General features: G+C 42.6%; 1 protein-coding gene across 2 annotated transcripts in view; it reads left to right on the top strand.

Annotated features, from left to right (window-relative positions):
• The first annotated feature begins 1561 nt into the window (after window positions 1-1561).
• Window positions 1562-16596, top strand: part of nuak1b (NUAK family, SNF1-like kinase, 1b) — a 37866-nt gene continuing 22831 nt past the window's right edge. For both annotated transcript variants that reach the window (XM_066705563.1, XM_066705565.1), the window contains exons 1-2: window positions 1562-3034; window positions 14116-14236. In XM_066705563.1, the coding sequence (XP_066561660.1) occupies window positions 2744-3034; window positions 14116-14236 (412 nt within the window). In that variant the 5' untranslated portion in view covers window positions 1562-2743. The remainder of the gene's footprint in view (window positions 3035-14115; window positions 14237-16596) is intronic.

The following is a 16596-nucleotide window of genomic DNA, read 5'->3' as shown; positions in this document are numbered from 1 at the left end:
CGATAATTGTTTTTTGTTTATAATTCTATAAATTTTGCTTTCGATTTTTTTATTTTTGATCTCAACATCAATTTTTTCTAGTTTTTTTTGTTTTGTTTACAATATATATTTTTTGAATGCGATACTTATGGCGCTAATATGAGCCCATATTCAGCCCGCTACTGATTCTGTACAGTTATGTCAAGTGTAAGTGTAATATACCAGTCACATCCACAAGAGGGGAGGGATCATTCAGTTACTAAAACAACTACGCTCCACTATGACAGAAGAAAGACTTTATGGACTCCTTCACCTGTACTTTAATATGGACCTCAAACTAATGTGTGTTGATGTTATTGATGAATTCGGGCATCACAACAGGAGACTCCATTCACCTAGAAACTGCTACATCAGCGGCAGAAACAGCTGACTTCCCAGGAAGCCGTGTATTTCTAGCAGCGCACACATATGCGATTGACAAGCACCAAAACCGCGTCTAGGTTCAATGTTGGTTGATGTGCGATTTTTTGCCAGATGTGTCCCATAGTGATATGTGGTTGTGAAGCAAAGGTACAGTATATTTGAGTCAAAAAAGTTTTTCGACTTCGAAATGACTCAGAATAGCACATTTCAGGTCTTTAATTTTCAAAATGTTATGGGGAAGACCGTTGCCATGTACCCCCCGGGAATTCCTGCCTACGCCACTGGTAGGACATGTAATATAAAGTAAGTTATATTACCAGTTAGAGTGGATTAAATTAAATGTTAGAAATCAATAACAATACATTATTAAGCTGTGTTCAAGCCTCATTATTTTTTTTTTCATATGTAGATATTGCTTTTTTTAAATATTATAATTAAAAAATATCAATACATAATAATTAACTTCCCCATTGTGTGGAATCGAACCCACAACCTGTTTCATAACTGTATTTCTTAACCACTAAACCAGCACATACACAATAAAGTCCCCTGCAGCCAACTGTCATAATTAGGTGTAGTCTATATGAGTGAATTTTTGGAATTAATTTAAAATAAATGTATACATTGAGAAAAAGATGTGTGTATGGGGTTACAGCACTTTATTACATATGCTTTTTGGACATTGATACTACAGCACTTAGGAGACTTTTAAGTACTTATCACGGGTCAAAACGGACTGGTCCGCCCTCCCCAGCAGCACAGCAGCCCCGCTACACTATTACAGCACCATCGATCGGACCCGCCTCCTGTGTGCGATTGGTGCCTCGTAAAGGTCAAACCCCGCCCCCTCGGGTGATTGACCTGCATTAAAAAAGTTCGTTTGCCAAATGAAATAGAAAGATACATTGGAAAATTACATGGAAAGATCACTTGGCAAACAGCGCAATAAATTAATGAATTCATTTATTAATTGATTTACGAATTGACAAATTAATGTATGAATTAAATATTAAATTTTGACCCTTATTATGCTCCATACTGTGCTGTTGTCTGCTCGCTGCCCACGACGCTACGCACGTTGATCGTTGGTGAGGACGGAGGGAAAGCAGCAGCCAAAAAAAAAAAGGCTGAGGCAGACCAACACAGAGGCAGTAGAAGGAGGGGAGGGAAGAGAGGGCTCTGTGAAGTGTAACTCCACCTCCGGTTGCATACGGTTCGCATTCCTTATTCACAGTCTTCCAGATGAGCGAAAGACAGAGAGGGAGGGAGAGGGCGAGAGCGAAAGGGGATATAATGAGCATGGCCGTTCAGAGAAAGCTTCAGCAGCCTGTAACTGTACACCGCACACCTCTGACCGCACCGTCGCCACGGATTACAGGTCCAGATTCCGAGTGCCGGGCATGGGGGCAAAATGAGCTCCGTTTCCCCCAGGAGCACCAGGTTGGTCACTGCCTTTTCGGGAGCCGATGACGCTGGCGTTGATTTATTTTTATTTTTTTCTCCTAAGTATTTATTTCTCAGACTTTTATATCTTAATCTAAACTGCATTTTTTTGGACCTACCTACAGTACAGCTGTATACACTCGCAGTGCATAACGGTGTGCAGCCGAAAACGGCCGACCATGTCTCAACACGATAAACGGAAACGGAAAAAAGACTACAGTTTGTTAATTAAAATCCTCGGGCGAGTCTAATGTAGTTTTGCTTTATATTATTTTATATAAATTAATATTCAATATGTGGTGTAAATTCAGGTCTGTATGTGCTTGGATTGGACAGGCTACGTGAAGACACCGTGTTCGCTCTGAGAGCGAAAGTGAGGAAGGAAACCTAATTCGACCTTATATATATATATATATATATATATATATATATATATATATATATATATATATATATATATATATATAATATTACTGAACTTAGCAAACCTATTAACTTAAAAAAAAAATCCCCCTCCTGCTCCAGAATACTGTGCACTTTATTTTGAAATGTCATTAACGAATGACATCTGTTTTCATCCATACAATCGCCCTTTCTCTCACTGTATGGGTACTTTTTTCTTTACTTAATTCTTTATGTAAACCGGGAGAGATAATCAGCTGTAGTGATTAAAAAAAACTAGCTAGCAGGAATACAAGAGGCGATGCAGCTCAAATCTTAAAACCTATTTATTATTATTATTATTATTATTATTATTATTATTATTATTATTATTATTATTATTATTTATAGGTATTTGCCTTTAGCGTCGATATATGCATTTGTTTATAAATATATTTAAAAATAGATCACAGAACTGTTAAAGAAAGGAAAAAAGTAAGTGCGCATTTTTTTTTTTATGGATACTGCTCGCATCTCGCCCTCGCCGCCCCGGGTCCCCCGTTCTGGTGCGGAACTAGCCCTGCACGGGGCGGCGATGACCCGGAGAGACAGCCTGCCCTGCCCGCTTCCGGCTAGCCCGGTGGCCGGCGGCTGTGGCTCGACAGCCGGGGAGAGCAGGAGAAGACCGAGCGTGAAGAAGCACCATCACAAGCACAACCTCAAACACCGCTACGAGCTACTGGAGACGCTGGGCAGAGGGACCTACGGCAAAGTGAAGAAAGCCATCGAACGAGACTCTGGCAGAGAGGTGAGAGACAGAGGCGCGTTGTCGCCAAGCAGTGCTACCTAATTGCCACTCTTTTATTTTGTTCTATTGTTGCAGTCAAATGTGCCTTTAATGACTGGATTGTCACGTTCCATTAATACTTTATTCAGCCCCTCCTCCCACTTAATAATAGTTCACTTTCACGCTCACTCCTCTCTCCCCTTTCCCTTATTTCGTATCTTACCTCCCCTCTATCTACTCTCCACTACCCTCTCTCCCTTTATCTTTATCTCCTCTCCCCTTCCCTCTTCCCTTCACCTCTCATCTCTTTTCACTCTCCCACCTCTCCTCTCTCCTTCCCTCACCTTCTTTTCTATCCCCTCTTTTCTTCTCTCTTAAAGTAAGCAATATAACCTATGGCACTCAATTCATCTCTTTCCCTAGTCTCTCTGAGATCGGAGGTCACCTACAGCCCTGATCCTGCAGAGCCACTGTCCTACAGATTTCATACTTACTAAAACATAACTTGTAGCAATTCTGTAGCTTCTAGTAAAAACAGTATCACATTAATGAGTTGTTTTAAACACATTTGTTCTAAGAATGCAGGAAGCTTTAAACAGTCAATAGCAAAATATCAAATACATATGTTTACCTGTCCCATTCAATCAATTAGATTGTCCAGTTAAGTCATTCACAGCTCAGCTGGAGCAAAATCCAGAAGATTTAGCTTTCTGTTCCTGCATGTGATATTGGTCTATGCCGAAGGCCTGTGGTTCATTGACAACACATTTTCTTTTGACTTTTTTTTTTTTGCTTTTGTTTAAATTTGTTAGTTTCTGTACAGACAACCTGGCTTTGTTCTATGTGCTATACTGTGTTCTATGTAAAGTAAGGAGGAGGGCTCTCTGTTGGACAGCAACCTGGGGCCTGAGGCCACCATTATGGAGTACAATCCTCAGAGCAGGACAGGTCTCTCTGATGGCCACCCACACAGCCGCCAACCTTTAAGAATCGGGATCTAATCTGACTGAATATTTTCATAGATTTAAAGGGCAATTTAACAAGTCTCTCTGCCTATGGATAGGTAACTCCACGCCTCGAGAGTCAGATTCCTAGAGATTTTAGAGGTGAAAAAAGTCAGACTTGAAAGAGACCTTAGAGCTGAAATGGCTTGTTATCCATGTAATTATTCAATAATGTAATCAAGATTGGAAATGGGATTACATTAAAAGCAGAAAGAAATGTAATGCAGGATAGTACTGGAGTTGCCTAAAAACAATTCCTGTAACTGCACTTTAAAGCCAGCTCTCTAAATAGCTCAAGAGGGCTTAAATTGTAGCTTTACCAAAAGTAGATGCAGAAGGGAAGGCAGACCTTCTTTATTTAGAGTTTGTTAGTCAGTGCTGGGTGCAGTTCTCCTGGCTGGATGGTTTAGGCTCACACTGAAAGGCCTTGAGGATTTTAATACCACATAGAGAAACTCATCTGCACCATACTGAATTTTACAGCCAGTCAGTTGTTGGAAAACAATGGCCGTAATAATTTTGGTGAGTGGATTTGGCACATGATGTTGCCAAACTAGGGGCCTCTCTAGAAAAGGCTGTATGCAGACCTGATTGCACAGTTCCTATCTGGATACAGATTTTGACTTTTCTTGTGCTTGTGAGATAATAACAGTAATCAAAGCATTGTGGCCACGAGTCAGTATTGGGAACTACACCATTAAACAACTTGAACATGAGTTTCCTAAAGTGGCACCCAATCTCTGTGGAGGACTGGAGCATCTCCTAGCCTAGTTAACATCACCTGTTTGGGTCTAATATATCATATGTACTCCTCAATAATGGTCACCGGGTCACCCTGGTTTAAGTGCATCTCTTAAATCTTTAACTATATTGTCTGACCAGCAGGGCAGGTGCCTTGAAAATGTACTCCCCCCCAGAAAAAAATGTACCTGCCCGACTTTTCGCCTGGTATTGGAGTGGAATTACATTCAGAATCATCACTGGGGGGGTGGGGGCAAGCTTGGAGGGATGGTAGACCAGGGTGGGGGGTGGTCACATGTCTGTTTCTGATGTAAACAAATCAGCCGTGATGACATAAGGTAAAATTATCACTTGCCTCGTTGGGCATGTAATCTAGTGAAGAAGCCTGCCCGACAGAACTTGGAAACTGTGTCGGGCATTTGGGCAGTCTCTTATGTTGAACCAATTGAACTAATAATTTGATTAGGTGTTTGGGGAGTTTAAGGGGGATCTCAATCCTTCAGAGCCTGCAGCTCCCAGAGGCAGGAGCCAGAGCCCCAGCACCACTGCTCTCTGAGATGGCTCTCTGTGGTGGTCAAGTAGCTGTGTGGGAACCTCATAACCGATTGTTTGTGAAAGCAACCTTTTACCTTTTCACGTATTGTAATCTGGCAATCTAAAGACTGTCTCACCATGGACACTAGCAGCTGTGATGGTAAACTAAAGTCCTTTAAAAAATTACAGAGCGAACATTGTCCCAATGTACATTACAATTTGGTGCCCCACCCTGGTTGCAGTGGCTGATGTACAGCTAATGCTGGCCCAACAGAACAATATTATCTGAGACATGTGTGTGTGTGTGTGTCAAGGGAGCCCAGCTGTGTATCAGTCTGTCTGGGGTGTGTTTGTGAGCAGAGGAGTCACACTGGGCCCAGAGCCAGCACTGTGTGTGTGATTGACTGTGTGTTTGTATCCTGCTTAAAAACAGCTGTTGGATGAGTGTGACTAGTGCATCAGACTTCTATAAATACCCAGACCTGGACTTGTTTGTGTTTTTGGGAATGTGCATGCATGTGTGCGTGTATTTGTGTTTGTTTGTCGTAGTAACCATGGGTGCAAGTGTCTTGGCATGTGTTTGAACTGAAGAAGGTATATGTTATTATGAATCAATTGATAAATGTCAGCAGGTTACATGTCCTATAGTGTGTAATGTATATTCTCTGTGTGAGTGCTTGTTTGTTGTGAGTAGCAGGCTGATTTTGTTCCCTTCAGCACTATGGACAGAGAAGTTTGTCTAGTCTAGTCTCCTTTTGTACCATGAAAAGTGAAGTGTGCAGTACATTTGTGTGTGTATGAGGGAAAGACAGAGTGGCCAAATAATTGTATTGTAATCAGCATCTTAGAAAAATGTCCCATGAGTTCTAGAAATCTAAACTAGAAATTACAATGTTTTTATTTATTTATGTAACGTATAGGAAAGAAATATGTCCTTATTGAACTTGATCATTAAAAGCCTCCAAATCAGTATTTTACAAAAAACACAATCGCAACATTCACACATGCACATCCACACACATCTGTGCTTTTTCTGATGTCTCAAAAATCAAATCAACTACACGCACTCACTCAACCACCTGCGCATGCACACACGCACACACACAGTACAGCCGCACATATATACACACAGACCAGCTGTAAACTTACATAGTTGCATTGCATCATGGGCACACTCTAACAAGCTAGTTTGAGAGTTTCCTCAGTTATCAATCACTCCGTATGATGAGAAAGCAGACTCATGGGTTGTATGGGATGGGAGAATGTGAAGAAGAGTGGATGAGCAATGGAGAGGAAGCAAGAGACGGAAGAGAGGAAAAAAGACAGAGAGTGGAGGCAAGAGAGGGAGAAAGCTCAGCCTGGCTGTTTTAGTTCCTGTACTGATGGAGACTGGAGTTATTATGTCTGCACACTGAGTTAGAGTGCTGCAGGGAGTTACATTAACACACAGTTCTACAGTGTGGGTATGATGTAGTTATGTCCGATGTACAATACTGTTATAACACCTGATTGATTTACTGTGTACTGTGTGAGATCTTACAATTTCTAGAATAAATTGCATGTTTTACTGTAAACTGCTGTCTCGGAGTTGTCACTCCTTACACATTTAACACAACATTGGAGACAAGGATGGCTGATCTCTCTCTCCCACCACCTCCTCCTTTCCTCTCATTACAGGGCGACCTACCAATGCCATGGGTTTACTGGTTACAGTGCTTTGAAACTTACCCCATAGCGCTTGGGCCATATCACTGCTATTCCACTGCATGGGAACGGAAGGTCAGCATGTGTTTGGGACTTCGGGAACAGCAGACATCTACGACGTCACTTTGCTACACTACAAAGCGCACTACTCCGCTGATTTTTAGACAGCGTCACCAACTCCCATGCGAGTCTGTGCAAACATAAGTTGCTAACTTGAGGGGGTTAGCCAGTTAGCCATGCAAGTTTAGGGCGTTGCAATGCGAGATGGTCCAGGACCAATTGATAGAACAAATGAGCAACGGTAAAGTGTGATAGAGACTCTTCCTTGAGAATGACAATCTCACATTGCCAAACGCAATTAATCTTGCCTTTCAAGTGGAGTGTGCTGCTAGGTTAACACAGTGAGACGGCCGCCCCTCCCCCACCGATATCTTATACTCTGGTAGTGCACTCATGGCTTCCACACTGCCTGCATACGATTGCTCTCTCGATCCTGCTCCCCCGACTCTAATGCCTTGGTTCCACTGGCTTAAGCGTCCATGCCATGTCATGCCATGCCATGCTGTGCCGGACGTGTCCCAGAGCTTTTTTTAAAACCAGGCCATTGTGAATCCATCCCCTCTTATGGGAGGAGCAGAGCGATTGTGTTTTAAAAACAAAGACAGAGAACAACACTACGAGCAATATAGCCTGACGTGGAAAGGACTTTTGTGTCTATTTTATTTTTTCTGCTTTACATGATTATAAACAGTGTAATAAATACACGTTTCTGTTAAGAGATATTAGGAAGAGCTAAACGTGTATAGACAACATTATATTCAGACAAGCACGTTCCCATAAGAATACGTTTCCATGTGCAACAATAACAATACATATTTGCTATTTAGTATTATTTTCATCATCATTTGTGTTAGTATATATGTATTTTAAATGGCACAACGTGACACCCTTAACTTATTACTCTTTCTGCAGATTTGTAACTGCAAACGACACTTTTTGCCGTATTAATCGGCTGCTACCGATCTGATTTATTATTCTTCAGTTTATTTTTAACTAGTCGGGGCACTGTACCGGGTCCTGTGAAATCCAAGTTTTTAATACACTCAGATATTAACTGTAAGCAGTCATTGTTTCTGTACGTGGATTTCACTCCATGCTGCTAATAAAACTTAATTTCTTCGTGATCCCACATGGGGCTTGAGATGATCTTCGGACATAATGTAGCTGATCTCTTCCCTGTCTGTCTGCAAGTCAAGCACACATCTCCGCTTCTGAAAACGAAGTATGTCCTTAGTGGGCGTGACAGACGCTTACGGCCACGTCTGGCAGCAGATAACCGTCCACAAAACCTGTCCAGACGCCTAAGCTAGTGGAAACGCCCGTTTAAGCATCCGGACGCGTCTGCCAGTAGAAACGGGGCATAACTCTACAGGGGAAGTGCTGCTCGCACAACAGCAGTGTCCGTTACCATGGCAGCAGTGTGGAAACTGCGGGTCCTGTTCCCATTCCTCCAAAGCGCAGAATTGTCCTGTGCGCGGCCAAACCTGCCTCAGATGTGTCAACGTCTGCCGCTCTGCCCCATCAGCCCCAGCAACACTGAATGTCACTCTCAGTCCTGAACTATCCACAACGTGAGGTCTGGTCCAGTGGTGTTCAAATCATGCACAGTCAACCTGAGTGATGTGTGCATTTCCCTGCTATTGGATACTGGTGTCAGTGTATAACTGCTGAATTTGGACATATACAATCAGTTTTTCAGCTCCCGGGCACACTCTGTGCCCTCCACTGCCCTCTGTGGATATGGTAACTCACAAATTGATCTAATGGGCTCACTCCAGCTGACTGTATGCTATGGCACTAAAGTGCCGCTCGACTTCAGCTTCTATGTAGCATGCCGCGGTGCTAACCTGATGGGACTGGATCTCTTCACTTATCTGGGTTTCACACTCCTAGACACCGGTGGATCAGAGATTCTGCATGTTACCTCACCATGGCAACAAAAATAGCCAGCACTGTTTGAGGGGGTGGGCTGTCTCACCCCCTTCACCCACAAGCCTCTAATCGACCCCACCATTACACCTGTCATTCAGCCACTGCGTTGTATCCGGCTGGCTCTTCGTGAAGAGGTCGAGGCTGATCTGAAAAAACTACTGGAACAGGACATGATTGAACCAGTTGATGCCTCCCCTTGGATCTGCAACTTGGTAATCACTAGGAAAAAGTCTGGTGCTCTACACATCTTCATGGATCTTCAACCAGTGAACAAGGCCATCATACCCGACAAATACCCACTTCCTACATCACAGGAGCTCACAGCCCTGTTACACGGTTCCACCATATTTTCCAAACTGGACCTGTGGCAGGGCTATCTCCAGGTTTCTCTCCACCCAAGTAGCCAGAACTTCACTGCCGTTCTGGCTCAGTTCGGCATCCAGCTGCTTTCAGATGGTCAAGACCTCAGTTCTCACTGGCATCCCTTGGTTGGCCATTTACTGGACATTGTTGTGTTGAGGCGCAAGTCTGCGTCTGGACCTGAGAGTATTGGCATTTGTACCTGTATGGCAGTGCCTTCACCCTGCGGACTGACCATCAGGCACTCACTGCCCTGCTGTCGATGTCAGGCACGGGCCAGAAACCACTGAGACTACACTGCTGGTCTGACCACCTTCGCCAATACAATTTCAGCCTCAAATTCATTCATACACGTTCTCGCCCACACCACCTACAGGACTTTGCCACTACATTTCATGTGTGAAATCCTGTGAGGGGGGGGAAATGTTATGTCTGCACACTGAGTTAGAGTGCTGCAGAGAGTTACATTAACACACAGTTCTACAGTGTGGGTATTATGTAGATATGTTCGATGTACAGTACTGTTGTGACGCATCATTGATTTACTGTGTACAGTGTGAGAGCTTCCGGTCTCGAGAATAAATTGTTACATGTTTTACTGAAAACCGCTGTTTCAGAGTTGTCATTCTTTACACAGCATTTAACACAACAGTTATAGTGTACAAGTACAATAAACTAAGTCCGGTGAAAGTCTGGGCTCACAGTGTATAAAATTTAGCAATCTCTGGATTTGTCCTGGCTCGGGGTGCCTGTCTGTGTGGAGTTTGCATGTTCTCCCTGTGTCCGTGTGGGTTTTCTCCGGGCACTCCGGTTTCCTCCCACCATCCAAAGAGTCCAAAGACAGAGCTCTCCTCTATCGAAGGACTGAATAAGTTTGTCTGTTCCATTGGAAGGCATGTATGGGGGGCCAAGCAAGCCATACTAGATCCAACACAGTGATCCACTTCACTTAAAACCAAAAGAGGTTAAGAGGCAGGACTGCAGGGGCTGGCAGCTGGAGCTGGGGCCTGGAAGTGGGATCAAAGCTGGCATAGTTCAATGATGTAGCTAACAATATGATGACAAGGGGTTTCACAGGGTCAGGGCAGGTCTGGAGGCTAAAGGATGTGCCTAAGAGGAAGACTTTTTTAGTGGCAGGGCCTCCCTTTTCTGGCTGCCTCTATGGTAACACTCTTGTATGTATAAACATACTTCCAAATGGAGATTCAGGCCTTGAGAACAAGAGGCCCCGGTACACAGAGCCTGGGGGAGACAGAATAAAAAGGAAAAAGGGGTATAACCTTATCATACCAGTACATTTATTTGGAATCAAGAATCTTTGAATATTGAGAGAGAGAGATAAGTGGGGGAGGGAAAATAGTTTTTGGGAGGCTTCTGACAAGAAATAGCTCATCTGCTCTCTTTCTCTGCATTACACAGCCTCTCAGTCCTATCTCCTTTCTCCCCACCCCCTTCCAACTTCTATTCTCCTTTACCTATCTCTAGCTAGCTCAATTATTCATTGTCCTTCCTCTCCTATTTTCTTACTTGTTTTACACTCTCTATCTGTCCCCTTATGTCTAACTACCAATCTTATGTCTTTTTTTTCTGGCTCCCTGCAGCCTCAGCCCTCTCCTGTTACTCTAATTAGTGTCAGAGCTTCATCTATTATTAATTATTCAGGATTATTCTGCCCTCTATAAGCAGGGCCAGGTTTCCATAGGAATGCAGTATATATATATATATATATATATATATATATATATATATATATATATATATATATATATATATATATATACACATTGATGTACACTGCAAGTTCAACCTTATCTGAAAATTATCTGTGTAAATGGGCAACTGTATGTAAACTAATGCAATATATATGAATAGGCAGTCAATCCTATTTGTGCTATGTTTTCAGTATCTCAGGCCTGTCATTCCATAGAAAGCAGCTGTCATTCCATGTCATTCCATTTATTTTTATATGAGGTTATTTTAAAGAAAGTGTAGTCAGGATTTTAGGATTCCTGTGTGGGATTTGGAGATCGTCCTTGTATTCTATGGGCATTATAGTCAATGGGCATTCCATTTTGTCATTAGTTTTAGTCTGTCCACAATAAACTAATAATAAAGTTACATCAACACTTATTTGTGTTCTAGGTAAGGTGATATTGTGATTTTATTTGTATTTATTTATTTAAATATCAGCTACAGCCATTTAGAAATAATAATAATAACACTTTTAAATCAATAAAACCGTTACTTCATTGTTACATATCTCTGAGCTCTCAATTACTTAATTGAACCCTTAATTGAACTAATTTCCAAAATCAGAGCCTTTTTATTATGATTATTACTATTATTAACTTTTATTACCCAATTTAAAAAGTCATATCTAAGCAGATTTTTACTTCAATTAAGGTTCAATTAAATAATTGAGAGCTCGGTTGGATCAAAAACCAGCAGGGTATGGGGTCCTCCAGGACCAGGGTTCGAAATCACTGCTCTAAGGGGAAAAGTGGACCCAAACCATGCCAGGAAAATGCCCCCCACAGCATAACAGAGCCTCTGGACCCCCTCACTGTAGGGGTCCAGCAGTCAGGCTTGTGCCATTCTCTTGGTGTCACCACAAATGCACTCTCCCACTTGTCGAGAACACTAGCCATTTGAGCGTCTTTGTGACTGAAGCTCCTTCCATTTGTGCCCCAATAATGACCCCTCTTTCAAAGTCACTTAGATCCTTTCCTTTTGCCATCTTGATCCAAAATCGAGGTCAACTGGGCCTGCTCAGCATTTGTAAACATGCTTGATAGGATGTTAATTGCTTAATTGTATCATGCAGTACACCGATTTGGAGGCATCTGCATTCGTTATGTTCCTCCACTCATTTATTCAGGCTTCTCTTTTAATTTGTCACCCAGGTGTGTGTATATATGTGTGTTAGTGTTTGCTTAGAGATCGTGTGACAACGCTTTGTTAAAAGTAACTATGTAATTTGTACTCTTACTTCTACTTGAGTAAACTCATCAAAGTAACAATACTTCTACTTGAATAGGATTTTTCAGTACACTTTCCACCTCTGTAGCATGCTACATGTAACAATTGAACCTGTAGGATGGAAAAAAATGATTTTTTTTTTTTTTGGTGAAAACATGTCTCCGGGCTGGAAGTTATACTGATTTCTAACTGGTTTTCCCTACTGACAAGGGAGAGGTTTGGTAGGCAGTTGTGAGAGGAGTAGCTGTGTTGTGGAAAGCAGAGGTCTTCATTTTTTTATTTCTTGCCTGTCTGGTTGAGGCACAGCAAGCAGACGCGGAGAAAGTGGTGTGGTGCCACCTGCTGAGAAACGCACCGACCCATGTCTGTAATTTCCCATCTGATCCATCTATTAAAGCAGAATCAAATGGCAGATGCAACAGAAATAACAACATTAGGATTGAGCTACTCGCAGCTTCACTCAACATCACTGTAATGCTATTGCATAGGGCTGCAGTTACAGTGTGGGGTAGAGGACCGTCAGCCGTGTCCAGGTCGGGTCCCATTCTTGTACTTCGGGTCCCGGGTCTGGTTAACATTGTGTGTAATACCCGAGTGACGCGAGGACTTTACCAATTGACGATTGGCTCTTTTATTTAGAAGGCGGGACTTATTCCGCCTTATCGGTGTTTGACAGATGACGTAAACCGAAGTGCATTATTGGCGTCGTCGCGATTTTTGAGATATCGTGGTTGGAGTTTGTTTGCTTTGTATCTAAAATCTATGGCAGACACGTCTCAGCACAGATGACAGCAGATTAGTAATGCTAATGTCAGCGGCCGTGGCACTGAACGAGCAGTCGTTATTATAGTTCAAAAGGGCAAACAGTGGAAGTTATCATATTATGCGAGATACAAAAAAAACTGCAAAGCTGCAAAGTCGCGTTTGTCCTCCGCCACCGTGGAGCTGAAATAATGAGTGGATTATACATGCGCTTTCAATCAGCAAGAGAGGAGCAACATGGATGTTATTATACCAACTTTCTTGGCAAGGAGGATGCATTGTATGCGTCACGGTCAGGTACAGGAGAGAAGCTACTAACGTTACATTAGGTAAGACACAAAGTTTTATTTTCTTGTTAATTAACTTGTTATTAGCGATTAGCTGTGGGATCTGTGCCCATTGGGTTCAATCGGGTCTGTGTGTCCCGGCCGGGTCCGGGTCCAGCTTTCAAACAATAGACGGGTCCGAGTCGGGTCCAGGTTGTACATTTACGGCACTTCTCGGTTCTGCACAGGTCCGGGTCCAAACTTTCAAATAATAGCCGGGTCCAGAGTCCGGGTAGCACATTTACGGGTCTCTTTGGGTTCGGGCACCCATTTTTGGACCCGTGAAGACCTCTAGTGTGGGGGAGCTCTGTCAAGGGCACCCAAAACATTCTCCCCTGGATGTTCTGAGATGGAATTAACAGCTGGATTCTGTTTTTTTTTTTTTTTTTTAAACTTTGCACATGCTCCTTTACCTGACACCTACCAAGGCTAAACAAGAATTAGCCCTATCAAATGTCCCATCAATAACTCAAGGAATAGAATGCCTGGTTATGCCTCTTCACTCCTTCTATAGTTGTATGTCTTATAGTGTGTTTCTCTGTGTCTGTGTTCTCACCCTGACCTCAGTGTTGCTGTGCTTGCTGCAGAGTTATGTCTCGACCCACAGTAACGCGACCCACCTGCTCCTATTCTGTGTTCTGGTTCTACACTCAGTGTTCTGCTTTTAACGTCTTACCCCCTTTCCTCTTACCCCCCATAGGTGGCTATCAAGTCCATCAGGAAGGAGAAAATCAGAGACGAACAGGACATGGTGCATATCCGCCGTGAGATCGAGATTATGTCCTCTCTGAAACACCCCCACATCATCTCTGTGTACGAAGGTCTGTATGTCTTGTATACCTTTTGTTGTCTGTGCCCTTTTGTTCTTCTACATTTCCCTGTGTCTGTCTGAATGCGTGAATGGGTGTGAGTTAGTCTCTGTATCTGTGCGTGTCCATGTTTGTTTGTTTGTTTGTTTTGTTTGTGTGTGTCTGGGGTGTGTCATTGCATGTGTAGGGGTGTATTGTTGGGGGCTGGGGAGAGGGGTGCGGGGCAGGGGGGGCTGGGAAATGGAATGGTCCCACATCAGAAGGTCTGTGTGTAAAGCCTCCCCCCTCTCTGTCTCTCTGAAACACACTCCACACATCTGCTCCTGGAGATAGAGAGCTGCAGCTGGGGAGTGTGGCCACACTCTCACACTGCCTCATGAGAACAGGGCCATCTAGAGGGATGGGGGAAGTACCCTGGTACTCCCTTCCTACCCTACCAGGACTTTATTAATCTATCTGACTGTTAATTGCTTAACTGACCGTCAATTTAAGATTTGTTTTTGTGGCCCGCGGGTCACCTCTCCATTTTGGTTGACACAAACAAAGGTAACATTTATATTTTATAGACAACTTCATAAACTTAGTTGAATTACAAACACTAATACTAGTACGTTTGTAAGCAACAGGCTATATGTATTTTCAGTTGAACTTTCTGTTCATGGCGCGCCACAGTCATAAAATTCTCAAATTGGCCCGTGGGTTTATCTAATTGAGTACCCCTGTTCTAAGGACTCTGTAATGCAACCAGGATTTTATTCAATTAATTGACCATGAACTGCTTATTTTGTTGTCATATAACAAGTAGAATTTAATCTACCATTTAATCTAATAAAGCTCTGTAGCAGTTTTAAACACAAACCATGAGGAACAACCCTTGCCATGTTACTTTAGCATCAACACACACCTGTTAACTTCTATGCACTGTGATGACTGAAAACGGCAGTGAAGAAAACTACTTTTATTTGATCTATTTTTGCCTTTGTGAACTGCAGCAGAACAGGGTGCATGGCACTGATTAACTAGATTTGCAAAAGCTTTGCCCCAAATGACCTGTATGCTGGTGTTGCATCCAGAAGCCTGGGGAGCTCTGTCTGGTTTTTAGGGTTGCATAATCAGAGGAATTATCTCATTACGCTATGAGAGAGTGCGTAGAACTGACCCCCATCTTATGTTGTTTAACTGCTTAACAAGAAGCAGTTGTCTTTCCCAGAATGCTCAGGGCTGTCTGGTTTTCACCCCATTCCATCACAGTGACTGAATTGAAGCAATTATTTAAATAACTATGTGTGATAGTGACTCGGTAGTTTCCAGGACGTTTTAAGCTTCTTGCAGATTTCAGTGGCCTATAAGTACTGCAGGTCCAATGGTCTCTCAGACAAGGAGTGAGGAGATGCACTTTTGTAGGGTCTTATCATAATCCTCATCAATTATACTGCACTGCTTTTTCACCTGCATAACCAAAAAACAGACTGCAATATGTAAATGAGATTGCCTCACTTCCTGCACACATAATTGGCCTGACTGATGGATCAGTCAATCAGGGGGAGCATTCCTGGGATCAGTTTTAGGGATATTAGGGAACCGAGTCCTGCTAAAAAGCTTTGTTCCAGCAAAAACATTGATGAACCAGCAGGTCTTCACTTGTATTAGATAGCATCAATACCAAAGGAACAACCCAAACACAGACACAGAAAACCATAGCAAATTTCTCTGCAGATTAATTACGAATTTTTGAGTATTTTGTAAATGGTCATCATTTGATCTGTTCCGACATTGTTCTGTATGTTAAACCAGGAGTAATCCTGCATCACAGTCCAGAGTGTTATTTCACCAACAAAGGTTTATTTGTACTTCATTTTGTGGAGGCTGTCCAGGCTTGTCTGCAGATTGTGAATTTCACAGCTACACCTTGTGAAATATAAACAAAAATGCAGTGAAAACACCACCTAGCTTGGCAGAGCACAGGCCAAGCAAGGGAGGTGCAGTACTGGCCAGTGCCAGACAGGCACATAGAGGCACAGACACATATTGCAGTGAATTATTAACACTGTTCATATTTATGTGATTGAAAAGAGATGGAAGGAATCTGAGAATATGGCATTGCAATGTGATTATTGGAAAAACAAAAATTGTATAATGTGTAAGAGGTTTACCAAGTGTTCTACCCAAGGAAACAAACTGTTTTTCGTGTGGAGTCTTCTAGTCAGAGATATTTTCAGGGAAGGGAAGGGGAAAACCTGGAGTTCAACTCTAGTTTCCTTTGTTATACTAATGAGGTTGACCTGTAATCAATAACATACTTAAGTGACCAAACCAGCAAAACATTCTCAACAGCCTGCTATCTCATTTGTTGAAATCATCATAAGAAAGTT

This window comes from Amia ocellicauda, chromosome 5, assembly GCF_036373705.1.
Source record: "Amia ocellicauda isolate fAmiCal2 chromosome 5, fAmiCal2.hap1, whole genome shotgun sequence".
Lineage (NCBI taxonomy): Eukaryota > Metazoa > Chordata > Actinopteri > Amiiformes > Amiidae > Amia > Amia ocellicauda.
This window is presented reverse-complemented; position numbering and strand designations above follow the sequence as displayed.